The following is a 15265-nucleotide window of genomic DNA, read 5'->3' as shown; positions in this document are numbered from 1 at the left end:
TTTTCTAAAAAGATTGAAACAATAATTTTCAACTCTTTTGATTGTTCCCCCTTAGTTTTTGTATTAAATAATTTGCCAGATTGGACTTTGATATATGAATAATTATGGTTCTCTCAAAAGCACATTTTTTAAAAATAAATTCATTCCACACAGAAAAAAATCATGTCCAGCTCTACCTGGAATTTTCTTGCCCAGAATGCACAGTATCCTTCTAGCAGTGACAAGCTTAATTAATATTCCTTTCCACCCCCATCCACTCCTCACCTCCCAAATGACCCCTGTCAAAACACATGCTGAAGGTGTAAAGAAAATGCTACAGCCCCATAACACTGCACGGTGCAGGAGAATCTTCCTTTGGGGCAGAATTGACTAAGCTCCTTTCAAAGAGAGATGAAAAATCATGATTTCAAAGTTATTTAGAGTAACATTTGCTTCAAAAGAACACACTCAATGGTGGCTTTCTTAGCTCAAGAGCTGGTCTGAGGTACATTTACAGAATGTAAACTCTGCACTGTAAACTTGATGCAACAACACAGCTATGGAAGCACAGTTTGGGGGCAGATTAGGACCCATCTCATGTTTCTCAAAGGTATTGCCTTTTCCAAGCTATGGGGGAGGCTCTGTGCTGGCAACACGAGTTCACTTCCTCAGTGGCACCATTTGCATGCCCCTGTTCAGTGTCATCTCTCCACCCCTCTGGTTTCTGAGTCTGCCCCTGCAGGTGCTGCCCTCCCCAGCCAGTCTTCCCACAATGGACAGAAAACTGGGCAGAGCAGCACACAAATGTGATGGAGGGAGAGCCAGAGGCAAGCCATGGTTTCACACAATACAGTCTGAATTGTTCAGTCTCTGGAACAGCCCGAGGTAGCCAATACCAAAATAGATGCCATTGTGGGCATGAAGGAGGTAATGTACAATTTACTGCATCAATAAAGATGATTTTCTCTAACTGACCTTTTTAGTTTATCCAAAAGGAGTCAAAAGTACAAGGGTCAAGTGCATATGTTTAACTAACATACTTTAAGGCCATTATGCAGATACACTTGTATTTAAATACATCCTCTCCCACAGTAAACATCTGTTTTTATAATAAGGCCAGGAAGAACAATTACATCATCCAGCCTGACTTCCTTTGTAACATAAACCTTTTTCAGTCAGACATTCCTGTGATTAAATAAAGATTGTGTTCAACTAAAATAAATCTAGGAATCTGTCCGTTCTTGATTTGAAGTCTTCAAGGCATGCAGGATCTACCATCTTCTGGTAGTTTGCCCTGATTTGTGCTAAAATATTAATTGCCTTGCTTACACAGAGGAGTTTTGAAAAAACACTAGAGTTTGTTCACCTCAGGGACTGCCCACAAACTTGCATATCCTGCCATAGCAAGAGAGAGAGCAGCACACTGAGCCAGAGCCCTCACACTGTTTAGTGGCCAGACCAGATCAGTGACAGGATTTGCCTGACAGCAGATGGTGTTGCCCAAGTCACACATCCCAGCAGTCATGCAGGAGACTATCCCCAGTGGGGCAGCAGGTGACAGGGAATCGCTTATCAGACTTTCTAAACTCCTTTTCCTCACCCCCATGGTAGTACCACAACCTCTCCTCAGCAAAGCTGGTGCATTTTTCACCTGGGAGGTCAGTCGGTATTTCTAACGTGCACCAACACACATGGCTCTGAATGCATGGTAAATATGCCACTGAGAGGTCCATTCCAGCCCCTTATCTTGGACTCAGCTAGCAAAGAAGGGAGGCTGTAGCTGGAGGAAGTTCTCCACATGGGAGAGCTTGTATCTAATCTGCTGCCAAAGTTACCTGGAGCTACCTGGCTACACAGCACACAGCATAAAGCTGGAGAGATGAAACACAGCTGGTCCACAGTGGGCAAGCACCCTGTCACACTGATCTCAGGTGGCAAACAGTGCTTTGGCATTGAAGATCCAGCAATCTGTCCTTCTGTCATACTTCATTCTGATGAAACCTCAGCATGGCCACAGAGGAGTATTTCTGGACATGAAAGATATTGTTGGCTGCAGAACAGTTGTGGGAGGAAAAAACAGCTCTGGATCAAAACCACAAAATAGGAAAGCAGGTCTGCACAGAGAGCACAGCTCCTTCAGTATTGTCTCTGTCACAGGAATGGAGACCACTGAAATTCTGCACCAGCTGGTTCCACCAATCAGGCTACCTGAGACTTTCATGATGAGCCAGCAGTGTCTGCTAAACACACAGGACAAAACAACATGCATTTCCTCTCTGTTTAGGAATGCAGACATTGTCCTACTCCTCCAAGGTCAGAGTAAACATCAGGACACTGGGAGGTGATGGAGATTTTTATGATGGAAGTCTCTAGGTCCTGGTAGCTGAGGACCAGCAAAAATACTAACCCACATCTGCTGATCCCACCAGCAGCACCACCACAGAAGTTTCCTGCAGCACACACACTTCTCATTTCCAGTCACTCTTCCCAAAACACCCATTTCCTGTAACAGAGCCCAGTGGTGTCTCTGGTGAATACACACTTGCACTCCTAGCCACAACAGCAACAGGATTTTGTATCAGACAGAACCATGTGATGGTCCCAAAATGCCAGATCAGCAGGGTTCAACCACACCAACAGATGGGTGTAAATGCAAATGCAGATCAGCTGTGTCCTCCAAGTGCTCCCCAGGGCCAGGGCAGTTCCAGACTGGGAGGAAGATGCTTTATTTTACATTTGCTCAAGGGTCTTGTCCCAACAGGTATCAGACACCTGATGCAAGTGCACAGGCTTCCACTTTGCTCTCTCCAGACGTGATGCTCAAATTTTTTTGTGTTCTTAGCTCATTGAAGGGTTGTCACAGGGAAAGCACAAGATATTGAATGAATTTTACAGGTAGCCAGTGCAGCTGCTCCAGGAGAGATTTGGTCCAATACAATTAGGATAAATACTTTCTACATTTTTTTTTCCTAACAGGTTAAAATACTTCTGCTGCAGCCTGAGAAGAGGCTGCAACAGTAGGTGGGAGAATCCAGTAGCTGACACAGCTACTTTTGGTGTGTAAGCTGAACAAAAGGGGAAGAAACTATCTAAATAATGAGGAAAAGTGCACTAGGTCAGTATAGCTCATCTTAACGAAGTGTAATTAGCAGGAGAAGGAAGAAAAAATAGCTCACCAATATTGTTTCACAATGTCTTTCAAGTGTTTGGGGACATTTCATTTTGCAGAAGAGTTTCAAGCAATATAAATATGCCAAATATAATCTTCAGTATCCTTACCTACTTGTACCAGCAACATGAGTCACATACTGCTCTCATAAAATTATATTATAAACCCACTTAAATCTATGCATAGAAAGTGATATACATCATACCCAAAAAATGATTATTCTGGGCTACTTGGCAGTTCAGGGAGTGGTAGGTTTTTAACCTTAAAATGTATTTTGTAGAAAATATTGGATGTACTTATTCTCCTAGTAATGTCTTAAATTATTCAAAGAGATTCAACTGCAATAATTTTTTTTTCAATGGAACTTTTTTTTTTCAATGGATGGTCTCTCTTAAAGTTTCTTCATTTCACTAGTAAAGCTTTGTTGAAATAAAGTGGAACTATTCCTATTTAAATTTTTTTATCATTATGAAAATTCTTCTTTTCATGCTAGGTTCAGCAAAAGATTCTTTTCTTTAGAGCTAGGGAAGGTTTTTAAACAAAATATGTCATTGGCCAAAGATGCAGTTGTAGAGAATTTGGGGGAAAATTATTGGGAAATTTAGTTAGATCTTGATAATTACTTTGACAAAAAACAGTAACACTTTGGAAATGCTGGAAGCCCAGATTAGGCAATGCCCAGAAAATTCAGCTTTCAGTTGCAGAACATTTTTGTTTAGAAATTTCAAAAAATTAATCAAAGAGCTGCATTTGACCTTAAGCCAAAATTGTTCCTTTTTGCAACTTACATTAGATTGCTTGGAAAGTTAAAAATTTTTACTTTCTATGATCAACTTAAGATGACAATTTTTCTTTTGTCCAATTTTCTGAGCTAAACAGAAAGTTAGTTGCATATACATAAGATTTTTCACTCAGAATTTTCTCAACAAAAAGAAATTGTCAGGAAGGTATTGCTGGCATTGCAGTGGGACAGTATGCCTGAATACACTGAACACCAAAGGCTTTTCTAACCATTTGAGTGTGTACATACCAGTACTGCTCTTTCTTACGCTTAAAACAGATTCGTAATGATCTGCCAAATCAGGACATTTGATTCAATGGAGAAAGTGTCACCACAAAAAATTTTGATCAGTGCTTCTCTTAGTGACAATGTGCTGTTCATGAACTGGGAAATATTGAACTAAACGCAATTCTCAGAGCACCCCTCTTAGGCACCCATGAATCTACAGAGTGGTTACAGTAAAGAGATTTCCAGTCAAGCCTTTGAAGAGAAACACCTGGTGCTGCTCCCAGCTGAAGTACTCACCAATAATTCCTTGGGAAATATCTTACTACTTTTTCATTTAAAAAAAGACTAAACGGAAAGCACAAGGCCACACAAAATTGACTTCTCCATGTTGGTACAACAACCCTCCCCCTTCCATGATGCATGTGAGCCTGTTAATGGCAAGCAGCAACCATGCACAGCAGTGAAGAGATTTCATCCAGATCATTGGGAAAGTACACAGTCCTAGCAGAGCCCAGGAGGTCTGGCTTAGTGACAGTGAATTCCACAGATACCTCTTCCTGTATTTGAGTGTCCATTCGTTTGGATGTGGGTCGTGTCTTTGTGTTCTGGGTGGGAATTGTGTGCTGGTATGGCAACACCAGGAGCAAGGTGTTTCTTGACTGCTGGATCTCCTCAGGCCTGGTAGCCAAAAGCTGATGCTCTCTCTCTGAGCAGCTCCTGGCACAAATGACAACTCCAGCTCCCTGCAAATGAAGAAATCCTTCTTATAGGATTGATATGAAATCAAGGCTCTCAGAGTTTATGCCAAGATTGCGTTAAATAATATATGAGATATTCCTAATATTGGAGTTGCCTGTACTTTTGTGAAGCAGACTCTGCTGCCCTTGCCTTTGCATCCATAGGCTTTCTACATGAGCTGCAATGCTGCTGGGGTGTGCATTGCCATGAGGTGTTTTATATTTTCACACTTCCAATAAACCACTTCCCAGTGGAAACCTTTAGATAATTATTAGCTGCATTTCAAGATTTTCCCCTCCTGATTTAGCTTCCTTTTTACCAAAGGTACAAACATTAGCTCCTGAGTGCACGATTAATTTGTAATTATTCTTGTTCTTCCCCTCATGTAAACCGCAGTCACTCACACTCACAAGCCTCCAATTCTACTGCTCTCTGAGGATTTTAGTCAGAGAACCTCTAGTGGTAAGACACTGGTTCCTCTGCTCCACAGCCAAGTGACAAACTCCAACCAGTCATAGCATAGTCCAATTGAACCCCCTGCAGTGGTTATAACTACATACCAAATATAATACAGACCACCAAACCCTCAGCCTGCCAAAATAGAAGCATGTCATAGAGAAAGGAAGGTAATTCCCTTTAATCCAGTCTCCTGCCAACAGGCTCTCAGATGTTCCAGAGAGGACCTCCCTGCATGAGGATCTCTCTCCAGGACTTTGACTTCTTAAGAAATCCAAACTCACATTTCACAAGCGCTCAATTCAGCTGACCAAATTGAGGTGACCAGTGACATGTGGGACATCCATGACCCACAAAAGAGCCATGGTACCCATGGGTACCCACCAAAGGTTCCCATGACCCACAAAAGAGCCATGTTCTGGAAGAGGAGGAGACCAGGCAAGACTGAATAGGATATCACAGATCACACTAGCACTTCACATCTATTAATTTTGTTTCTTTTCAGTGCTACCTCCCTTTGCTTCACTACTGTTTCCTTAACCCTGCATGGTTCAAAACACCTTTCTGAAATTTTTCTCTTCTCCACAAAGACTTTATTGTTATTTTCAAAGCAGACTTCAGTCATATGTTACCTTCTGGGGGCTCAAAGACTGGTGGATTCAAGCAATACATGTGATAGCCACGGTCACAGTCATCACAGAAGAGCAGCTGGTCCTGAGGCAGGTTTGTTGGAGAGACAGTAGGGAAACAGGGAGAGAAGGAGAGAAAAAGAGAGAAATTATGTAAATTAGTCTCTTGCCAAGATGAAAACTTAAGTAGGGTAACCAGAAATGTTCAGCTGGGAATGCAGATCTGCAACAACAGAGACTAAGGGACTGCTGGGAATGTAAAGGCTACAAGCATCACATTTGTCCATCCATGATTAGCCACCATATTCCTGAGAGGCTGCAGAAAGCCTCTCTCAGCACAAGACAGCTCAGTTTCTAAGTAGAAAATCACTATGAGAAGTGGAGGAGTTCCAGTCCTAGATGGCCTCATAATGCAGGAGTAAAAGCTGTTATGCCGGCGATATGCTGTACTGAGAAGAGGGCAGGCTTTGCTGGGCTCCGGTGTCACCATGTGCTGGTCTCATTCCTTCAGAGGAAACCTTTGACTTAGACAATTTTCAAAAACTCAGCTGAGTAAAATTTTTGTGAAACAGATGGAAATTACATGACCCCACCATGTGCTCTGCAGCTCTTTCATATATTTGGGGTGAAAAAAGCTGCTCTGAAGTATCCTGTGATTCCTAAGCTCCCTGGATTCTGATTTTTTTATGTTAAAGCAAAAACAAAATTTCAGGCTTAAAATTTATTCTGCTGTAGGGAATATAGTGTTAGCTAATCACCTCCAAAGTTCTCCAGCCACTGTCAATTTTCCAAGGTTCTCATGGGCTGCCAAGGACCCTTAGCATCAGATTTTAACTGCAAACCCTGCAGGGAAGACACTGCTCAGCTGCAGGCTCTGGAAATCACTGGAATTGGTGATTAGGTGAGGCTTAGCCATCCTACTTCAAATGGTTTCATGTTTCCCAAGTCTTGTAATTAAGTTTAAAAAATCATACCAAGAAAGTAAAGAAAATCAGGGAGAGAAGGAGCATACTTGCCTCTCTTGGGTTATCATTTATTCGCATCTGCTTCTGACTATCATGCTGAAAGCTCCCTGCAACATGAATTCATGGCCCCCAGCTAATTTCTATTGAATAAATACACAAACCACAAGTATTAGCATCTTAAGTGGTCCTATATGATACCTGTGGTAATTTCAGCAGAGACCCGTGGCTGAATGGGGACACTGGGGAGAATCCCTGTGCTCAGGGGTGGCTCCTCCTTGGAGATGCAAGGAAGCAGCAGTGAAACAATGACCACACCAGTGCCACATGCTTCTCAAGGGTGGGCATGGCAGCGGCTTGCAGTGATGCTTATTTGCATGAAAAGGTAAATGGACTCACGTCGTTCTCTGAGGTCCCACAAAGGCTGCAGGATTTGCACTCAATGCATTGCCACTGATAGGTTTTTACAGCCTCAGTCATGTTTGTGGTGAACTGCAGGCAGGTCGGGTGTCCTGAGGAAGATCGGAAACAATGGTCATCGTTAAGGCTCACTTATTGCTTGTTAATTAACCAGCATTAAATTTGGGAACAAAACACACACGGACATGGACTGATCACAACATGGGCTGCAACTAACAGATACCAAAGAGGAAAGCAGGCATTAACCCTTTCGCTGCCGGGCACAAGAGAAAATCAGAGTTATTTCCACCCCATTGGCAAAGCAGTTTTATTCAGAGCTCTTAAAAATGGTTTGGCTTTGAGTTGTTTTTTTTTTGTTGGGATGTTTATTTTTTTAAGAAAATAAGAAAAAGGATGAAATCAGAAACAAACCCAATTTCAGAGAGAGACCATCTGTCTTAATAGAAATTGGACTACAGTTTCAATTAGTGCTGTTTCGACCGGAACAAAGGACCTGGTGGAAATGAGGTTATTCTCCATTTCACAGCTTCCTTTCCTGGTGTCCAAATGGGTGGAGCAATTCTGTAGACTTTGCTTAAATGGAAGCAGTAGCGTACAGAGAAGATGCAAGACTTCTTTTATTTTTTTTAAGAGCTCTGCCACTAAAGTCGGTTGGCACAGAAGAAACCAAATTGCACAGCTAGCCTTCCAGGATCAAAACAGGAAACCGAAAGGAAAAAAAATCCCAAGCCATTTCCCACAATGAACTAAATGAAAGGAATAAAGAAGGGAAAGCTAGCAGAACAGTCACATCTAATCGGGAAGGACAAATTGCCAGAGTTACAACCCCCGCCCCTACATGCGTGTCGACTTCAGCTTTGCAAAACAGCGGTACCACAGTAGCAGGGTCAGCAATGGGCTTTCTGGAGGGGAAAATACAAACAAACAAACAAACAAACCAAAGGTAGGATGAGTGTTCCTTCTGCAAAACAAAACAAGACAAATACACCGCTGAAATAAAGTACTGTACTCCCAAACCACCCTTACCTGGCTGAAATATTGTCTAAGTCTCCTGCAAAAAGCTCCTGCCCACCTTCTTGGAAAGCCTCATATTTAGAATCCTTCTCTTACACACTTAAACATTAACACTGTGCATGGTCAGAGCAGGGAGAGTCAATTGCTCATCTGTAGAAAGACTAGGAACATGGGTATGCACATCTTGCACAGCTGCCTGCTTCTTCTAGAAACTGGCACCATAAGTTGTGGGGGGGGTTTTCACCTCTACCCAATCTGCTGTTCTTAGACTACAACCAATGGAGTGGAAAAAATCTCTTCCACTTCCACCAGCTTAAGTGCCTTTTTAAGAGACGAGAAAGAAAGGCTGTTTCTCCAATAAGAAAAAAAAGGCATGTCTATGGTAGATGTGGGCACAGATGTGTCATCTTCATTACCAGACCTATCAGTAATATTTTGCTGCATCATCACAGTGCCCATCACCACCCTACAAAAACTTTCTGTATTTTCCAGCTAGTGAAGCAAAGAGTTGCTGAGAATTGCTGGATAAGGAAGTACTGCTGTAGGGGATATATTTCTTTAATGTGTCCATTATACCACCAAATGCTGTAATAAGAATTTTTGTTCTCCAGTTATATTAGTATGGTTGCGATACAACAACTAAACCTGTCCAGCAAAGAAATGTATATGCATAATTATTAAAGAAATTGAATAGAAAATAAAGGAGATATTTCGAAAAGGAGAGATCCATGAAATGCTCATATCACTCTTAAGCCTTTGAATAAAGAAACATCTTGACAATACTGATGGGCTCAGATGGTCTAAGAAGATCACGGGGTTTGGAGCCCTTGAAATGTCAGCACAAAACAAGTGACAGTTTTTAATGAGATTTACAGTGGATCAACTAAAGTTCTAGGGGCCTTGAGACTGCAACTAAGCAAAAGGAGATGTGACAAGATGCCTTTTCTTACTTGAGAGGACCACATATACTTTCTGATACTACCAAACTAGCAGAACCTGACATGACATTGAAATGTTTCTCCAGATCTGATTTACATTGAATGCAAACCTTATTTCAACACCAGTAAATAGAACAAATGTGCCATGCTACACATCAGGGAGAAAATGCATCCCAACAGCAGAGAGTTGCTTCCAGAAATGTTGCACAGTGCTGGAATATATCACAGAAAACAACTCATATAGGGAGGTGAATTAGTCAGACTTAAATAGCTTCAGTCACATTTGAAAAGAAACAAAAGAATGGAATCAAACTTACAGAAATAAATCCCAGCTAAATGCATGCACATCCTCACATGCTCACTTGCCTGTGCGCACACACTGCTCATTGCAGAGTCCAGCTAAAGAACCCTCCCTTTCTAACACAACATGAGGGTCAGGTCCTGTTCACTGCTTTATCTCTGTCCCTTTATAGCCATTCCTGCTCTCTTCCAGTTATCAGTCTTGCCTGTTTTGTTCCTCATTTAGCTCAAAAACACCTCTGCAGGTCTCCACTGTGGCATCTCACATCAGTGGTGCTTCATCCTTGAAGTGAAACGTCCTGCCTATATTACAGAGCACTTCTTAAGAACCACACCTACCACAAGCCTAAAAGAAATGGGCTCTTGTGGGAGTATTCCTTAGAAAAATTAGGAATAGAGCGAGGGCCACAGTGATTTCTTTCTAGTAGCAAAGCAGAAGTATTTTGCAAGAACATACCAATTCATTCACTCCATTAGGCTCTCTCTCCAAGTACTGTGACTGCAAGAGTTGAGTCTGCATAGCTGCAGGTTGCTCTCTGTTAGCCCAGGGCTTATACCATGTGTAAGGCAAAAAGAATGCCTTTCTTCAGCCTCTAAGTCAGATGCTCTTTCACATTAAGCAACATTCCTTTTGGTACCATGATCCCAGCTTAATGTCATTGGAAAGACTATTTTTACTTATGCTATCAGCATGGTGAGGCACTGTAGTATATGGCAAGCAGACCACTAGATACTCAAAATATTAAAATTCTTTTTCCTTTCCTCCCTGGTTTCTCCTTCTTCATGATCTCTTTCTTTTCCTGCTACTTTTGTTCAAAACCTAGTGTTTTACATGCTATGAGAAAATTCACACATTCAAGACTTCCTGAGGCAGTGTTAGTGAACACCATCCCTGCTCCATATCACAGAACTTAGCATTCCTTCTGTGTCAGAATACCTGAAGACAAAGTCCTGTAGCTGCATGTGGCAAGCTACTACAGGTAGATTCAAATTCCCTTTCTTTTTTCCTTAAAAATAAAAAGGCTAATTCAGGCCACAATCATCTTTTACACACAAGGCAGTCCAAAATGTGATTCAAGTTATGGACACCGCGGTAGCACCCAAGTCAGAGAGCTGACAGTCTTCTTGCTATGTGTTTAAGATGGAGAAGCAGGCTTATTTCACCTAATTGTGTGATGTTTGCTGTGGCTAAGGTGTGCAGCAGAGTCTGCAGCTGAAAGCCAGTTAATAATTCAGGTGATGGCTCCACCCTGGCAAACCCTGGATCACTCTCACAAGTCTGTATCAGCTCTGCAGATCTAATTGGGGGAGGAAGTAACACATATCTATGGTGTCACCGAAGTCAATAGACAGACCTCTAAAATACACCCTGGGAGCAGTTCTGTTGAAGGAGAAGGCAATATGTTAACACTGACAGTTTCTAATCTACCATAACTATTGTCTACCTAAACTTTTGCTATGTTGCAATAGCTATAAACAACTGACAGAGACAATAAAACTTGAAGTGAGGTTTTCAACAGCTCATCCCTTTGTCTTAAAACAGTATTTTAAAGTGTAGATCAGGTTTGAAAGCTCTCTCATCTTTGTCAAAACTCTCCTCTGGATGTGAACTTTGAGACTGAGACCATATTTTATAGTGACATCAGTGTTTCACATGCCACTGGCTTTAATTGTACATTACGTCCACCAGACATCTGGTCAGAAGAGCGGGGAGGTGAGCACATTCAGAGACCATTTCTTGTATCCTGCACCTGCTGCACAATTGCAGGCGGATGGGAAGGATAATTTTAACATAAATACCCTAAAAATATCCAAAAATCTCTCCTACTTACACTGGCTGTATAACACTAAAGACCAAAACTGACATTAAAGGGCAGGAGCAATCTGCTGCTTCCAGTCGCTCTGTGACCAGTGAAGGCCTTAGAATGGCTCATTAGTGCTTTTTCAATAATGGATTCTGCATTGCAAGATTAATTGCAGCCATGTGCTCTGTCACACCCGCCACAGACTATTTAAGTTAACAATCCAATCAATAACCTTTTTCAAACAAAGGCAGAGATTATCTTGAGGGGGGAAAAAAGCAAATACTCTTTTTAAAAAACAAATGTGAAATTATTTATACAGAATAAAAGGAATGTTTACCCAGATTCCAATTCTTTCCATTATCTTCACAGTGTAGTGGTGGGCTTTTTAATCAATAGCGTGATGAAAACTCACAGGCCTCCTGGCTATATTGCATCAGATTTATTCCATAAACTTTCAGGTCTTTAAACAACTATAAATACATATTACAGATATAATGCCCTATGTCACAGGAGCCCCATCCAAATAATGGAAGTTTACATGCAAAGAAAATGCAAAATTTCCTCCTGCTAAGATTGAATAAGTTCTCTTGTGGCCACTGCCATAATTTGACAGAATTATTACCATTACCTGTACAAAAGAAGGGAAACTTTTAGATCTAATAAGTGATATAATTTTATGGTTATGATTTAAAAAGGTATCCTTCATTTGTCTGTCTAAGAAGATAGATACAGATCTGTGCTTATAGATACACAGTGTCAACAACAGCTGGATTAAAAAAGGTCCTTAAAAATTCAGACTATCCAGGAACGCTGAAGAACTTGGCTCTGCCAGAATCCCAGGGCTAAAGAAGCTGCAACTCTCACAAAAAGACCAAACATTCCTAAGGGATGAGATTGGGGAGCTCTTGGCATTTCCTGGCCCTTCCCATCTTGCACTGTGAAGGTGTTACAGTCTAGAGACCTATGCTTGCCTGCTCAAATGGAGAGACTCATGAACAGAAGCCTTCAAAAGTGTTCATGGGGTGAGGAGCCAAGGCACCACCTGCCACACTGTCTCTATGATATGGAGAAGCAGGAGTATTTAATTATAGAAAAATAAACCAGCTTTCCTGGCAGCCAAGACAGGGGTAGATGTTGGAGGCTGCAGGTGAAGAGCTCTTGTCTCACCCCCTTCAGTACAGGGCCCTTCTTAAGAAAAACATACAAACAAACAAAAGAAAGTCTCACAGGCACCACATTGGGGTTTATTTTTATCAGTCAGGACAAGAAATATCACCACTGTGAATTTCTGTGTCCTGGCTGAAGTGAGAAAACCTAGCTGTTTCTCCCAGTGTGTTCCAGCACTGCCAACTCTGCTAAAGAAGTGAGTCCAAAAAGACTCAGTGGTTTCACTGAAGAGTCTGGTTGGTCTGATTTGGTCAGAGACCAACTCTCCTCTATTCTGTCACAACGTGTCAGTAATTGTGGAAGAATTAATGCCTTTAATAATTGATGGATCTCTGAAACCACTCAGCTGTAGAAGAGCTTACAGTTCCTATTATTTCATTTTCTGGCCCTACAGTTGTTCTGGCCAGCATGGACAGAACTGAGTCCACAAAAAGAGAAGGGGCACTCTGCTGCATTAGCAGCAGGACTGGCAGCCAGCTGCACTCTGGGGGTGGTGGTTTGCTTCTCAGTACTGCCAGTTCCAGAGGAAGAACTTATATAAATTACAAGCAATTGCTCAAATATTTGGCACTGATACAAGAGAGCCCACTTTAATTGTTTGCCCAAGGGATAAATAAAACCCCTGTGCAAATGGTGGTCGTTCAGCCCCAGCTGCAGTCTGGCAGGTGTAATTGGAGAAAGCGGGACAGACCTGTGTTTGAAAGCAAGGCCAAGGATCTTGGGGAAGTTATAAAATGGTGGAGTGAGGCAGGTAGCACTTGCAGCTCACTCTCCTGCACTGCCCTGCTGTTTCTTTATCCATGAAAACACCAAAGGGCATGGGGAGCAAAGGAATAAGTTCCTGCCACAAGACCCCTCATCTCCAGGCACTTGCCAGAAAATTTCATTGCCTGAGGAAAGTCCACTCACCAGCTCTACTCAGGCACAGCTTTGACTCTACAATGCTGCATAATTTCCTCAGAAATCATTTTAAGTATTGAGAGCATCAGCTGGCATAAGGAGCCTGGGTTACAAAGGGTATAGAAGAGCAAAGCTTGGCTGAGGCCACTCACGTGCATAAACAAAATGAAGTATGCACAAATGTGCATGCAGAGACCCACATGCACCCAAGGAGATGGGCTGTGGACAAGGCAGTGTAGCTCTGTGTGACACAGGGTGGCAGGAGGAGCTGGGTGCAATTCAGGGGTGACCTCTGGAGCATGGGACAAGCCAGGAGTGAGTTATTCCTAATGGTTTGTCAGTCAAATCACTTCCCACACACCATTCCCGTGATAGCAGATGCCCCATATCTTAAAGGAAAACTCCTTGAGAAAAGTTTTAAAAGAGTTTTACTGCAATAGGTCTGTGTGTGCCTCTCCCTGAGTATGCCACTTCCTCAGCACACACAATCCAGCCATACATATGTTAGCAGGGAGAAATGAAAATAAATTAGAGATTTTAAAAGTCTCTAAAAACTAATAATAGTTTAGTTAATATAGTTATAGTTAATAATAGTTTAGTTAATAAAGTTAATAGTCTCTATTAACTTTGGTGCACACAAATCATTGCCCTTGGAGAACACCCAGATTTGGGCTGGTGATGCTGCAGCCAGGCCCTCTGCCCTGTGTTCAGGTTTGCCAGAGGGAGGATGAGCCCTGCCAAGTTTTCTGCTGCTGTGTGGGTGGTCCCCACTGGCCAGGCACACCTGCCCTTCCAAAACTGCTTGGACAGGCTGAAATCTGCACCTCCATTTCGTATCTCCCAGAGGTTTGGACTGGGGCAGATCTGGGGCACAGGCCCATCCCTCTGTCCTCCCCTCTGAAGCCGAGCCATGGGGACTGAGGCACACCTGGCACAGGCTGCTCTTTTCATTGGGAACACGCTGTGGGAACACAGAACTGAGGTAGCAAACTGAGCCAGCAAACTGAGCCCTGAGCGTTTGCAACTTGAGGTGCCAGAAACAGTGCCCAGCTTTAAAGCCAAAGAGATCCCCCATTCCCCCATGCCCCGATGGCTCATCTCAAAACCAGACAGCCCTCGGCCCCCTCTTCTTCCGGACTAGCCCCGATTAACCACTGTTGGCCGCCAGACAAAATGGCTAGCTCTTGCCTAAGAAAAATAATGTGGGAGCACTCAAATAACCTTGTACTGAAGCATCAGCTTGTTAATGCACTGGTAAGTCGTGCCAGCGCTGTACAATTCCTGGGGGTGAATTAGGTCAGAGTGACCTCCAGAGAAACCACCAGGCTGCATCGCTGCGTGCTGCATTATGGGTAACGATCTGCTAATTGCCAGGAGGCGCTTGGGCTGCTTACCAACACCAACAGGAAGGAAACCTGCCTGCAGGCACCGCACGGACTCCATATGCCGGGGACATCGCTCCTAATGACGAGAATGAACCCATTTATAGAACATGAACTGGGCAGGAGGACCGGCACTGCATGCTAATGCTGCCCAGGCGGTGCCGCTCCCCGGGGCTGCTGCCGGAGACCCCCAGCGAAACCCCTGCGTGGACAGGGGCTGGCCTTGCATTTGGATGCGCAGTGGAGTGGGGGTGAGGTAGATGGAGATGAAAATGCAGGAATGGGAGAAAGACTGCTTATCCAGGCAAGATGAATCACCACAACCTGCAAAGCCAACATCCCCTTTGCCCCGGGGACATTTTCGTTACCCTTCAACAAACTGCAGTGGAAAAAAACC

The 15265-nt window shown here is 42.9% G+C and overlaps 1 protein-coding gene across 1 annotated transcript in view; it reads right to left on the bottom strand.

The window, feature by feature from the left end:
* Window positions 1-2444: 2444 nt before the first annotated feature.
* Window positions 2445-15265, bottom strand: part of DPF3 (double PHD fingers 3) — a 155988-nt gene continuing 143167 nt past the window's right edge. Inside the window, exons 9-11 of the mRNA XM_059474851.1 lie at window positions 7342-7454; window positions 5984-6065; window positions 2445-4900 (exon numbers count right to left, since the gene is read on the bottom strand). Coding sequence (XP_059330834.1) covers window positions 4830-4900; window positions 5984-6065; window positions 7342-7454 — 266 coding nt within the window. The 3' untranslated portion in view covers window positions 2445-4829. The remainder of the gene's footprint in view (window positions 4901-5983; window positions 6066-7341; window positions 7455-15265) is intronic.

Source organism: Ammospiza nelsoni, chromosome 6 (assembly GCF_027579445.1).
Source record: "Ammospiza nelsoni isolate bAmmNel1 chromosome 6, bAmmNel1.pri, whole genome shotgun sequence".
NCBI classification, from domain to species: Eukaryota; Metazoa; Chordata; class Aves; order Passeriformes; family Passerellidae; genus Ammospiza; species Ammospiza nelsoni.
This window is presented reverse-complemented; position numbering and strand designations above follow the sequence as displayed.